The following is a 14,562-nucleotide window of genomic DNA, read 5'->3' as shown; positions in this document are numbered from 1 at the left end:
ATATATATACGTATTGAATATATGATATATATTATATGCGTGGAATATATATTATATTAAATACATATATATAATATACCTGTACTTGTTATGTATATATACATACATCTATATATATATATGTATAACGGCGGCTGAATATTGATGGCTAGGGTAGAATCGTATGTACATATAATATCGTGATGTTTTCAGTGACCGCGACAACAATATAAAAGTTAAAGGTGTGTCCTTTGACATAACGGAGGTTGTTACGAAATAGATTTAAGACAAAAATTAGGCTACTCTTATTCTTTGTTTATAATATGCAACATCTAATAACTTAATGCGAAATCGATGATTTTTAACATGTAACAAGTAACGTTAAGATACGTTTTGCTAAATCTTATATCGATGTGATTCTCATTGAGTTGAGAAGTTATGCTGTAAGGAACGTCTGTAATTATAATTATAACAAAAATAAAAATAAATTTCATAATAAACGGGTGATTTCGTTTAATGAAAAATTCATGTTGCATCCTTGTCACACTTAGCGGCAAGTTTCCATCGTATTTTTTCTGTCAGTTCATGTTTTAAATACAGTTTGTTAAAACTTTATTCGTTTACTGTTATCCATTTTATTCTCAGAGTGTTTAAAGTGTAAAGGAATATTCTAAAAAGAGAAAAAGAACTAAAATTTCAGAAGATACAAGTAATATACTGCTTTTGAATGCGTCCTCGATTTTCAGTTATTTCTCGCGTGGAAAGCTTTTGTTCTGAAAGAATAATCGATAGTCGGGTAAACATAAGAGAAATGACTAGCAGAATGCAAATATGAACGCTTGCCAAGAGGTTGCATCAACTGCCAAGTTGCTGGATGCTTCCAAGTACAATCTGCGATGTAATCGCAATATTAGTGAGAAAATGACGAAAAAAGACTTCATCTATGATATCCCTACACCTGTGCAAACCGTGAGAAAGGTATCCCTCCTTATTTACAGCAACGAGAATTACATTTGGAAATTTCTTGATGTTATAATTTATAAAGTATAATGTTTCAAATATATATTTTAAGAAAGTAAAAACGAGAGACGATAGAAGAGTTCGCATTTATCGTTGTTCGATGGCAATTTTTAAAATACATGTACGCAAATAAAGATTCATAATTTGCAGTCTGAGGTATCAAAACAACCGATTATTCTACTACGACGAAAAGAGAAGGCTGGTTCAAGAATGCCGCATTACACTGTAATTTCTGAGAAACAGGTGGACAATGGTGGTAGTGGTGATGCGACTGTTGTAAGTAGATATTATACATGAGAGACCGGTCTTTTATTCATTTTTTTGTTATCTCGAATTTAGTTTTACAAAAAGTAAAATTAAAGGTAAAATAAATTCTCTAATAATTATTCATTAAAATATATATTTAATTTAAATGACAATTTAATCTTTTAAAAAATGTATTTTTTCTATTGCACTATTTTCTGACATTGGTACATATTGTCTTACATATAAGTCATATCTACTTCTATTCTGATACATTTTCTAGTATTGTATTGTTGATCCATTCTTTAATATGAATTTCGGAGATACAAACAACAAATAAAAATTTGTTACTAAGACAGTATTAAAAGATATAAGAGAGTCTGCTTAAAATTGCACACGTAATTAGCAAAGTAATTTACAGAGTGATGTGCTTAAGATCAACTGATTAAAAAAGCTATCTAAACATTTAACTTGAAGAAACCACAATATTTTATCATCGACAATACTTTATGTCGACGCAAAAGGGTCCTCTTAAAAACTAAATTACACACAAAATCGTTTGCTTTCTATTTTACACCATTTTCTTAAAATTAACTACTAGCGAAAGAAAAGGGAGAAAAATGGGAGAATTTTTCTTTCTATTTCTTGGCGAAACTTTGGCGTTCTCTTCTCGACCTCATTCTTAACGGACGCATTAGACAGAAGACAGAGCAACGATTAGCGTCAACGACAATATTGCGACGTGACGGAGGAAAAGACGAGGGCGTCGATGTGCGCAATACATCATGCAGGAGAAAAACTGAAAGACGACATTTAGCTGTATCCTTGATTGTCTGCGTTTTTTACACTTTCCTTGCGTTTCCTTCGGTCCATTCGCCGTTTGGCGTTAAAAGCCAGCAGTCTTGGTCAACTTTTTCCCACCAATTCCCGCGACGGTATCCGAACTCCGTTCTTATCGGCGTTTCTTGCAAACGATTCTGCGGAAAAGCGAAAATAATGTAGGTGTCAATGACGCGGGATCGGGACGATTAATTAGAATCGAGAAAAATTTCCGAAGCGATCAATAAATGTTTTGAGGCGATAAGATTCACACATTCGCTGTATTTACTTTTAACGTAGCGATTTGTCTTAATAAACATACCGAAAAAGACGTTGCTGCATTTTTTTCGTGCGTTTTAGATTTTTATTATACGCATGTCATCAAGATATATTATTGCCGTGCCATATAATAATAAAGAATTCGATTCGATAATTAAATCAAGCACCTATTTTAATAAAACGTCATCGATAATTCCTCGTAATGAGAATCTTAATGACATGAAATGTAATTAATAACATTAGCGGAAAAAATCTTTAACCTAACCTAACCTTAATCGTTAAATATCATTTTACGGATACGTACATAAATAAAATACAAGTGTATCGTACCTTAATCTTGAATTGGAGGAAAGGTGAAACGTACGTAGTTTTATTTTAATATCGCGAAGATATTAAAATACGGACTTGATGAAAAAAAAATCAGAAAAGGAATTTTCATCGTCGTCGAACTTTTTCAGGTTACCGATCGACGCACTTTAAGATACGCGTGTAATCTGTGCCAGGAACCGATTGCCACTTTGTTTTCTCTGTCGACACACGTCAAGTCTCACTGCCAGAGATACTGCAAGATATGCTACTGGATTCTGCGCGAAAACGAAACGATGGAACGACACATCGGCAAATGCCACCAAATCGCGCCGGAGATCACAAGCTTCTAGTCCCCGAAAGCGTGTCGCTTAAGAACATCGATATTCCGAATTAGGTTAACCTGAACAAAAAACGGGAACGAAAGTAAATGTTACAATAAAAGATGATTCTCCATTTCGGTCAGAAGGCATCCTGCAAACGTGTCGTGTCGCAGTCGTCTCCCACATTTTCTTTGCGCCTTTGAGACACACGTGTTGTGGCACTTTTATGTTTTGCTTCATTTTATTTGACCCTCATAGTCGAGATTTTGTCGCACAATAGTTGCGAGAGAGACCATTATCGCGCAGATAAAATTTTTTCTCAAAAGGAAACACAAAGAGACGAACTATCGAGAGGCATAATATATGTTTTTGCAGTTGTTTGCCGCGCGAAGCATGCAGATCATTCAGATCTCTGGCGATTATCAATAGCGCTATCAATGGATATTAAAAAATCACGGCTATCAAAGCCTCGACAAATAAGCAAAAAAATATAAAGGTAATTTTCGAGGAAAGGAGAAATAATTCGAATCGTTTACGCGACGCCAGTCGGCAATCAGTCCGCGACACCAGAATGGAAGTTCGCGGCGCGCGCTACACAACACCCTCCACTCGCCATGCCTCTTCCCCACTGCCGGTATTGCGGCTGCCTACGCACCCCGCAGTCGCACGGCGCAGCGCGCGCAGGCGCAGGTAGTGGGGGTAGCGGCCACATGGTGGGGCTGCGAGCCGCGGGCGGCGGCGGTCGGCACGACCAGGCACGGTGCGGGGCGCGCGGGCTGCGGAGAGCCAAGGTGTTTACTGTTTACTGTGGGGGATGGAAGGTGCTGCGTATGTAGCGTGCGTCGCGAGGCGCGAACTTCCACTGTGCTCGTGGCACGAATTCGATCAAATAAGTTCACTATCGGCTAAAACATCATTAATATCATACTTCCGGGTTACGTATTTTCATATCTACATACTCATTCGTCGCACACGACTGTTGGACAAAAAGTACAAATTCATACTTCTATCTATTATTGTATTTAATGTTATATACAACATGATAACGCGTTACTCGAAGTTTTCGAAATAAAAATAGGCAAGAATTCGATTTCTCGGTTTTCTGTTTATTTTTCCGAGTTCGAAATTTGACGCGACATACGCATAGAAAACATGTAGCTCGCAATCTCGCATCGGCGGCGTCTAGTTAATCTAGTTACTCTAGTTATTTTACGTCCGTACTCCGTGGATTAAACGCAGATAGCGCTCGAATCACGGATGCAAAAATTCGAGGTGGCCGTGGGCACTTCACACCGATACGTAGCGTCACCTCTCATTGCGTGTGTATGTGCATACTTGATTGCGAGTCCGTGTTTATCGTAAAAAACATTTAATCGCCGTCATATACCTTCATTAATCCGAAAATCCGTTCGAAACTCGCGCACGGAGAGAGTATATGTGAAAGTAGCATCCCGCGAAAAAAAATCTTACAGATTTCGAGGACCAAAAGAGATTGATTTCGATCGATGGACGCTTGAATTCGTGGCATTCATTTCTTTATGTGCATCAGGTTATTTTCTCTCTGTTTCTCTCTCCCTTTTGAATAGATTGTCGCATCAATAGAGATATATGTGAGATAGATATTTCTCTTCACGATATTCGATGTTGCGGTTAGATCGATATATAATTGTCGTGGTTCAGGCAGCGGTGTGAAATTGCCGGCGCGTCTCTTCGAAACAACAACTTCGTCCAGTCGACATAACCGCGAAAACACTGTACGCGAAGCAATGGTGTCTCGCCGTCTGTCTCCGTGCGTTTACGTATGCATTTCGCGTATTTTTTATCCGTTTCGCGTTTATCGTGTACGCAATAAGTCTCGGGAGTGTCGTATCGCGTTGCGAATTAATCGTGCCCGCGCGAGTGGATGCAGAGCCTGGAAGCTGGAGCCGTGCAGCATGCAGCCGGAGCAGTGGAGCAGTTGGCGAGTAAACAATGGCAGTGTATCACCTCCGGTGAGTAAATTCTTACGTTTATTTTTTATATTGAATACTCATTGTCTTTTGAAGTGGACTCTCAATTATATGCGAATGATACAATTTAATTGTGATGCGACAGTTTTGTTAAATAAACTTCGTGCGATCGTAGCACCTAACCTAACTAGCTACGTCGGAATAGGCACGTAAAAAATATCAGATATCCATGAAATATTAAGGAAGAGAGGAACAAACGTTTGTTAGAATAGGGATTGACGAATATGCAAAACGGCGTGATAAAAGTCAGAATAAAAAATATAAAATTTATATTTGCTTTGCAACTTTCGCATACTTCTTGACATTTCATTTTCTCTTTTTCTCGAGCGGTTCATGTTATATTATATACTTGTTTTATTTCAAATAAATAATGCACACAAACAAATTTAATTTAATGAGTCGCGAACTTCATTGTTTCTGAGAAAGGAATTCGATATCGTATGTAAGGTAATTTATAATATCCGGTACTTACATCTTTATTAAAAAGCCTTACCATGGTATTTATAAATCTAGGCGGTCGCGGGTTGTGGGAGAAACGATCCTCCCTCAGCTTTACTTCTACCTTCCTTGATGTTTAATAATTCCGGTGCTACGACCTTCAGGATGGCGCTCACGTTCTCGCAGCAATTACTGCAGACAATTGTTTGTCCGCGTACTGAAAGGTCCTTTTCCAGAAGCTTGATGTTCTGCAAGGCGATCGATTTTATGTTAATTACAATGTGACGCGGCAAGAGTGCACGAGTTCCTTTTACAAAAAAAAATACGCAACCGCAAAAATAAGTATATATAAAATTGAAGCTAAGTTCGCGTAGCAGAACATCAACAATACGTTGACCGATATTCATCGACGAGCGCAATTCTTCAAAAGCTTAACAATAACGTGTCATTCTTAAGATACTCTTTAAACATATACACGTGGCTCTTTAAAGATTTCCGCTAGAAAATTCGGTTTGTGATGTTCGCGCTATACAATACACTTTATAATTATATAAGAATTTAAAAAACGATGATATAGCACGTTAGTATGTGCAGTGTGTTGTTTGCTGAATAAACCTTGCAGTATCAGATCGTGCCTTTGTATAGCTACACGTTTATACAAATGATTTTGCGAGCAAGCATATTTATCAGTAATATTATTAATTTTTTTTCCTAATTTTTTAAGATTAATTTTCAATTTAAATATTTAATATGTTAAATGTATATATAAAATTCCCTCTTATATATCATTGTTAATACTAGCTCATTTTATATAATGTAATTTTAATGGATTCATTTCTTTAATGATGTTGATATCTAGCTCTAGAGCGTTGAGAGCAAAAGATTAATCTTAATTGTCTTACTCCAATCGAGATAAAAAAAATGCAATTTATACTCTTCGGTTATTTTTTTTCGCGTTTCTTTTTCCGAATCTATCTTAAAAAATATTTTCTGTCGACATTAATGTTTTTCTCGTCGATCGTAAATGAAATCTCATTGCCTACCTTAGCGACTGTAACGTCGAGCCTCTTCAGATTTTTACAGTCGAGTATCACGTTGCATTCACTTTCCCCCGAAAGCCTCATTATGTTAGCACGCAGCCGCTCCGCCGCTGGAAAGGCTATCGCTTCTTCGGGTATTACGACTATTACAGTTTCCCCTTCGATCTGTATTCGAGACAAAAAAAAAAGATAATACTCGCTCATAGTTAAGTCATAGTATATAGGAAAATATTCCAGACTGTTGAAAAAACACGTACTTCCAGCAACGATATTTTTAAACCGACTCTCCGTCAGTTTAGAAAGAGCTGTTATTTAAATATTAAAAGGTAATAATTTAAGGTGATAATACTAAATAAGTGATAATAAATTATTTGATACTAAGATTTATCAATTAATCTGTTATCACTGTACCTGTTCAATTTTTGTCTGAACGGAAGGCCGTGCCGAGAAATACAGCAATGCTACAAGGTTGACGACGATGCCAATTAAGATACCATACTCCAAACCAAGAAAGACGCATGGGATTAATGTCAGCAACATGACAAAGAAATCAATCTCTAAAATAAAATTTACGAACATCTTATTAAAATATTTCGAAGTAAAAATAAATTACTTTTGTATCTAGGTATTTACTATATCACATCTATATTTATTTTAATTGTCCTTCTCTTGAAAAGATGTCTTCTTTAACAATAATAAGGTCAGGGTTTCACTTTTAATTAATAACAAATTTAATCTCTTAATATTTCAATTCAATGCGCGAATTACAAAATACGCGAAGTTATCTATTTGATTCCACCCACGCGAAATGACGTCGATCGCATTCGTAAACGGGCGCGTACCGATAACGTCAGCTCTACTACGAAGCTGCAGATGAGCCCGAGATGAAGCCCGGCGACAAAAGTTAACGGGAATAGCTGGCGCTGCTCCCGTCTTAACAATAAATGCCACCAAGGGCGCTCGAGCATTATTGTTTCACGCGGGCTTTTCGAGAACAAATGCATCCGCGAATGCATCCCGAGCGTGGGTGGCGCTCTCGCTGACGGCAGCTCCTTTTGTACGGCGTGCACCATTGACGCCACACTGGTTAGATCAGTGTAGGTGAATCGGAGCGAGAATGAGAAAAAAGAGATAGAGAGGAGGAAAGATTTGTGTGTAAACTTACTTCTGGCGCGCCACAGCAAGCCGTACGTTGAGAAATCGAGCATGTAATACATGGCGCATATGATAAGACCGGCCAACGTCGCCTTCGGTATGAAGCGGAAGGTGGAGGTCAATAGACCGACCGCGAGCAACACCAGAACGCCTGAAAAGATCCCCCTCGTAATTGAGCAAATAGCTTAAATTTTCAACGAAGTGCGAAGCTATCTCTTTTTTTTCGGAGCGTTGTTTAATTTTACTATAACAAATAATATTTTGTAAATTCAATATTTGCGAAATATTTTTTAGTATCTTTAAATAATCGAAAAATGTTAATTTTTATCAAAAAATTTTACCTTTTATAATGTAAATTTTTATCAAAAAAATTACCTTTTTAGATGTTACACAGCACCTCTCAAATATGTTGTGAGATACATTTATACGTAACCAAGTTGATAGTATTTAAATTACGTTATATTCGGAAGTGATAACACTCTTGTTCATCATTCACCTACCTGTAAATATTCCCCCCAATGGAGTTTTAACGCCTGACGCATGATTGACCGCAGTTCGTGTGAAAGATCCTGTAACTGGCATCGAGCGAACGAACGATCCGAAGATATTACAGACTCCGAGAGCGATCATCTCCTGCGTGGCGTCCAAAGATTTACCCTTTGCTAAAATAAATATTTTATTACTCTTCTCGAACAAGCAGATTCGATTTTTTATGCTCTCAAAAATAACAGTATGTAGTCGGATCCAAACCAAGTAAACGAACAAAATAAAATATGAATATTCGAACTTGCTTTAATGAATGCAAACAGCCTTATTTATCCGTCTTCGTTCCCGTTTATTTGATCTGGTTTCTGGTATACATACGAATCAAAATAGTAATCCTCTTACATTGGTAAAAGTTACTAAAGTCACATTTTACAGTAAAAGCGTGACACAGAAACGCATCGTACATTTCATACGAAAAATTATCTGTCTCTATAAAGCTTTTACTAGCCCGAAAAGTGTAAAAGCGATGACAGCAATTTGATGATAAAAACTTAATTACCGAAAGCTTTAGCGATGGCTATGTGCTCGATAGTCGACACGATCGGTATCGTGATCAGTGTCGTTCCCATTGCACTAGCCATTTCCAGAAAATTGTACGTTTGATTCTGAAAGGTCGTGGAGAACGGCGGAGGCGTGAACGGTGGCAAACCCTGACCCATTGTGCCTGAAACGTTTTGTCTGTTATTCGCGTTTCACGCAACCCGCTATGGAAAATATATCTTCTCGTGATATCTGTCCATATACGAAGCAATCTTTTTTTTTAACGTCCATCAAAATCTTGAAACGAAAACAAGCCATTATCTCATTCCGCGATTCGAAAAAGAAAATTATTCTTTATCGTAATCATCACGTAAATGAATCTTATAATATCTTAAAATTATAACTGATAAATGTTAACAATAATTTAAAAGTTAATAAATCAATCTTGACCAATTTTAACGTCAACAAACGTGTATTTAAAAAATTGATCTCAATTCTCGATACGAAAGGAGATATTGAAGGTGCAAAATTCGGCGATTAATCAATGGCAAGAAAATTTATTATCGCGAATTTATTCCGCAACGCGCGTACCAATAATTCAATAAATCTTCTATACTCAATTCCATAAGTTTGGAATTTATAGAGAAACGTCAAATAAAAGATAATTGATTAAAATTATTTGATGACTAATTACTGGGTTGCCAAAGCCTATTTTTAGATATCAATTTCAATAATGTTAGTTGTAGTTTAAAAAACATTAATATTAGGTAAACGATTTATCTACTCACCCGTTAATTTGAAAGGCTCTAGATTGTTAGTGTAAAAAATATACGCCATGATAGTGCCTACAATTACGACTAACGCATTGCGTGACAGACCGAGAAGCCATCCTATTTTTTGCAAGATTGTTCCCGTACGTCGTCCTGGTATATTCTATAGTTGAAAAGAATACAAATAAGAGAGAGGTCCCTTTCTATAATATTATGTGAAATTATCGCCTTTTTGCAATATGAAATTTGATCGGAATGAGAATTAAATTATTTTAAAAGAGCTTGCACTTTTGGTGATGAAAATGATTTATACCTTGAGCAAAACTAACACAACGATTGTACCAGCTCCCAACAATGTGTCTTGATACCGGATCTGATTAAGATTCTTAAAGATCGCGATCACAGAATCCAGAAAACTCTCGGTTCTACCGGGTATGCCAAGGAGCGACTTAAATTGGGAAGACGCTATGTTGATCGCCGCGGCTGAAGTAAAGCCAGTAATTACAGGTAGCGATATGAAGTCCAGTAAAAACCCTTGAAATAAACAGAAAGGGTGCATCATACGGCAATAATATTTCACCATTTATCACTTGTAATGTACATATCTGTGACACATATGTATATCTCTTATTTTTATAGAAAAAACATACCTAAATGAAAAATTCCTAAAAGCGTAATGATGCATCCTTTCAAAAATGCAATTAGTATAGCTATGTCAGTACCATATTTTGCGACTAACGGTTGAACCATGGTGGCCATAATGGCTGTTGGACCAATAGTGATATTTTCGCATGAACCGAAAATGATATATATAAATGATGCCATAAATGCAGCATACAGTCCGTACTATAAGATCATAATACACACACAAAAATTAAATATAACTATTTAAAAAAAAAATCACTTAAATTAATTTAGAATCGTATACATATGTCAATAGTTAACTAGACACTAAACGTTAAACGGCATTAGTAGATACCGAAAGCAATGTACTTTAGGAGAATTTATTTTTTATTTTATGTCCAGATGTTATACGCAGACATTACAAAAATTTTTAATATCATTTAAAAAGTAACGCTCCTTGAACCACTTTAACTTAAATTAAACGGAAAGTATTCTTGAAAACTTATTTCTTGTTATTTGTCGATTTGTTACTTGTTATTTGTCACAATCAGAGTTTCTTTTAGAAATTTCATTTTATCCCTCTGAAATTTATGACGGAGAAACATTTATCTATAATGTGCAAGGGAATGACGCAAACAGTTACAAAAGTTAGGTATACGCCGGTCGCTGTCTTTTTCGTGATCTTTACCTCGGGATTTAAACCGGCAACAATACCGTAAGCGATGCCTTGCGGCACGGCAGTGAGACCGACCGTAATACCGGCCAACGCGTCCTGCAAGAGCCACGTGGGTTTGTATCGCGGCAGCCAATCGAGAACCGGCAATCTTCGCACAGCATACTTGCCGCATTTATCTTTCTCGTACCACTTGGCCACTAAAAGCAGATTCAGCCTTATTTTTTCGCGATGCAAGCGATTTTATCGTTATTCGTGACGTCGGGTGGGACAAGATGTGATCAGACATGTTCTTATCTTTTTTCGAGATGTTCTTGCACATGCGTTCTTCGTGGAGTTATAACTCCACTAAATTCTTTTTTTTTGTAAAACGATTGATTAATTAATTGCATTTTCTTTATAAAAATAAGTAAAAATTGATGAATATCTTATTAACTTAAAATAGAACAAACTGATGTGTATTAAAACAATAGTAGTTTCCGCCGTTTCCGGGCTTTTAAATAAATAAACAGAAAGTCAAAGGAGCACAGAAGCTTGAGTTAGGTGTTCGTACTTAAATATTTATATTACAAATAAAAACTTAATTTTAAATAACGAACGATGTTTCAACCTTTATTATAAGTTTTCTTCAGCGCAAATAATAATAAATAAAATTATTTACGGTTAAGTAAATATAAATTCAGTCGAATTGAAATATTTTTTCCTTATGAAACCTCTCTGCTTCTTCACTTATGTGAAAGATTCAACCGATCCAATTAATGACGTGCATTATATTTTTATTTTTAAATTCAACTTTTTATTTTTAGTTTTTTTATAAGCTAAATTGCCAATTAATCAATTTTTACAGACTGTTAAATTTTAAAATAATGTACGTATAAAGGAGAGAAAGAATTTGTTAAAATTACGCGAAAAGCAATTGAATGACTAAGAATAACATACAGAAAGATTATTATTCAAACCTCTTATATTCAGTGGACTATTATCATAGTTTAGCATTTCATGGATTCAATTATCGCTGTTATCTATTTATAATACATCACTTACTCATCCACTTAGTTCTTCAATTGATATCTTGATACAATAAAATAGCGAGGGCAACACAGGTCCGTCGTGACTCGCTCGGCGAAATACTTCCCAAATCTGCACGTGCGGAGCACGTGTAATCCACTTTTGACGAGGAAAATGCAAGTGGGAGAGAAGAGGAGAAAATAAGCTGTGTTTGCGATCTCGTTCGACACGTTCCGAATTCTTTGCTTACTCACTTTTGCACCGTAATTATCCCGCTTTGGTTCAATGATCTGCCCGTTTTCGGTTGTGCAGAAAAATTACACGTGTTGTCACCACAATTCCGCACAGTTTGTTTTAAAAACGGTTAGATAAGTAAATTCCCTCTAGAGCATTTCAACGTCGATAAGCATTAAATATTAACAGTAATCGCTTAATACTGTTACGAACCAGCGATATCGTGTGTATAATAAATAAAGCGTGTTCGTTTAAATTTGCTATTAAATGGGTAAAATGACTTTTGGAGGACTAAAATTATTGAGCTCAAATTTAACTTGCCACATGTGTTATAAATATTTTATAAACACTTAACATATCGATAGGTTACGGTAAAAAATAAATAAATTATAATATATGAATTAAAAAGATTGACGCAAAATATGAAAAATATATATATGAAAGATTTAATTATTTTGATGTGTTACGCGCTATAAAACTTTATTATGGTTTCGATTTTAGTTCGGATTGCTTTACTATTTCAAGTTACAAATCGCTATTTTATGAGAATTTAAAAATACATTTTATATACCATATTTCACATATCATAAAATGTATAAAAATATTCGAGGCAATTAATAAAAAACTGTTTTCCTTTATATTATGTAAGTTATGATTTAATAGAAGATAGGCATCGATTTTATGGAGCAACGATTTAATAGCCGAACCGGTTCTTTATTCTACACACACGCAACGCACGCTCAGTACTATAAATATGCGATTCCATTGACAGATGTTCATGCCGACTCACCGCGCTCGGCCGGACTGAGTCGCGAAGTAACAGTGTATCGCTAATATTGTCAGATCCGTATTATATAAACAGCTCGTATCACTATCACTGGACATATGTAATCTTATTGGACAAAATGACTCATTGTCGAGTTTAATTAATCGCGACTGGCTATGCGGATGCACAGGAAGTTACCGGATGCTTATCACATCCTAAAGTACGTTTCACAATGGAGCCATGAAATGCAACACGTAGAGATATCCAAGTCGGAGTCCGTGGTTCACAGAAATAAAGAAAACATTAATTAGAATCTAATTCGAGTAAACCGTGATCGAACAAAAATAGATTATAAACTGGGACGTAGAAACACGATGACTTTGCGTGACACTTTCCTGTGAAATGAAAACCCTTACTCGTGAATCGCGATCTAGTATTCCGATCGAGTCGTTCTCGAAAAGGAAAGTGCGGTACACATTTAATACGATGTGAAACCGATTTAAACGGACGCTTGTTGTTTAAGTGCATGAATGTCCGTCGAGTTACAGTGCCACGTCGGGAATATAACAGCTGATTATGGAAACTTGCGATATCGCTGGCTCTTCGTGAACGACACGGTTCTGTTTCTCCTTCCTCTTTCAACTGCGGGAGCGCATTGCCGTTAGGGAGGGGAGACCCGTTATATTAAGCGAAATTCACGCAAGACTTCGTTACACACCACGAGATTACTGAATTTTGATTATTCATTATGTAATAGTCATGCTGGCGAGTACATTTAATCCATTTATAACGTGACTGAGAATTTACGATACATTACAACTGTGTTATCTACTGCGATATCTCGCGATAGTTTCAGATTTTATTTGACCGACTTTGAGATAAGCAAGAGAGCAAGGCGATTAGTAGGTCAATTGGAAACATACTGGAATTTGTTATTGAAACTTTTCTATTTTACATAAAGATAAAAGAAACGACATGCAAATTTGTTTTGGAAAGAGTAAATGTTCTGAATTCTTTATTTCTGACAACGCGACAACGAATGTTGCTAAGTTTTCTCGTGTATAAAAGTCATGTGTGTAACTGTAAAAATCTCACCGACCTCGGATCGGTTTTTATCTTCGCCGCCGTTCTTATTACTCCACTTCAATCCTCTACATTTGCGCAAAACAAAACACGACACGTTTCGCGAGTCGTTGTCGCAGAGAAATTCTGTCCCCGCTCGGATTCCATAAATCGTGGCCGAATACCTATACGTTCTGGCTCGCCTTTTTCCTGCGCGGGGACGCGCCGCGGCGATAAATCATCACGGCTTGCCACCTCGATCGCGCGTCGTTTCGCGTCACTCCATAGAAAACGCGCGCGCGGCGAGAGAGCTCTCGCGATTTCTTTCTTTCTCTCGATGTCCTCTCTTCTCCGCAGCGGGAGGGTGACGCGTCGCGCGACGCCCGCCACCGGGGACCGAAGGACGAGCAACGACGAGGGTGCAACGCTTGCGCGACGCCACCGCGCCGTCGGCGTGCGTTCATGGGGGTGCCGACGATGAATGAGCTACCGGCGCTCCTCAGTGCCGCGCGAAACAGCGAAACTCATCGTCGCGACGCTATTCCGCACGCAAATAAGATATACCGATATACCATAGGTATCGAGAGAAATGTGAAGCTTTTCGAAACTGCGATTCTGTTCGATTCAGTCACACTGATATTTCGGTCGATGAGCGCAAAACTCGAGACTGTTGTGCCGTCGTCGATGAGATTATATCTGAGATCAATAAAAAATATATACCAGCCGGATGTGCGACAGAGGTACAAATTGCAAAATTCGTCATTCGTCAGTTTATTATATAATAGCCG

General features: G+C 37.0%; 2 protein-coding genes across 12 annotated transcripts; one reads left to right on the top strand and one right to left on the bottom strand.

The window, feature by feature from the left end:
- The first annotated feature begins 69 nt into the window (after positions 1–69).
- Positions 70–3,127, top strand: LOC105448977. Its single transcript, XM_011687892.1, has 3 exons — positions 70–957; positions 1,150–1,275; positions 2,799–3,127. Exons 1-3 carry the CDS (start codon positions 811–813, stop codon positions 2,997–2,999), a joined length of 474 nt encoding a protein of 157 aa, XP_011686194.1. The 5' UTR covers positions 70–810; the 3' UTR covers positions 3,000–3,127.
- On the bottom strand, positions 1,383–13,500 carry LOC105448978 (sodium-independent sulfate anion transporter-like). 11 transcript variants are annotated; one of them, XM_011687895.1, is made up of 12 exons: positions 11,749–13,251; positions 10,720–10,904; positions 10,058–10,253; positions 9,721–9,941; positions 9,426–9,570; positions 8,657–8,821; positions 8,112–8,273; positions 7,622–7,762; positions 6,868–7,013; positions 6,460–6,621; positions 5,472–5,664; positions 1,383–2,219 (listed from the first exon to the last, which is right to left on the bottom strand). In XM_011687895.1, the coding sequence occupies exons 1-11, from the start codon at positions 11,750–11,752 to the stop codon at positions 5,488–5,490; spliced, it is 1,704 nt and encodes a 567-aa protein (XP_011686197.1). In that variant the 5' UTR covers positions 11,753–13,251; the 3' UTR covers positions 1,383–2,219; positions 5,472–5,487. The 11 variants fall into 11 exon arrangements, with proteins under 11 accessions (XP_011686197.1, XP_011686204.1, XP_011686206.1 ...); XM_011687902.1 differs by lacking the exon at positions 1,383–2,219 and adding an exon at positions 13,431–13,500 and having other exon boundaries at positions 4,950–5,664; positions 11,749–12,095; XM_011687904.1 differs by lacking the exon at positions 1,383–2,219 and adding an exon at positions 13,259–13,416 and having other exon boundaries at positions 4,950–5,664; positions 11,749–12,095.
- Positions 13,501–14,562: the final 1,062 nt, after the last annotated feature.

This window comes from Wasmannia auropunctata, unplaced genomic scaffold (genome assembly GCF_000956235.1).
Source record: "Wasmannia auropunctata unplaced genomic scaffold, wasmannia.A_1.0 LD336078.1, whole genome shotgun sequence".
Classification (NCBI taxonomy): domain Eukaryota; kingdom Metazoa; phylum Arthropoda; class Insecta; order Hymenoptera; family Formicidae; genus Wasmannia; species Wasmannia auropunctata.
The sequence above is the reverse complement of the archived record's forward strand: the minus strand, read 5'-3'. Positions and strand labels throughout refer to the sequence as shown.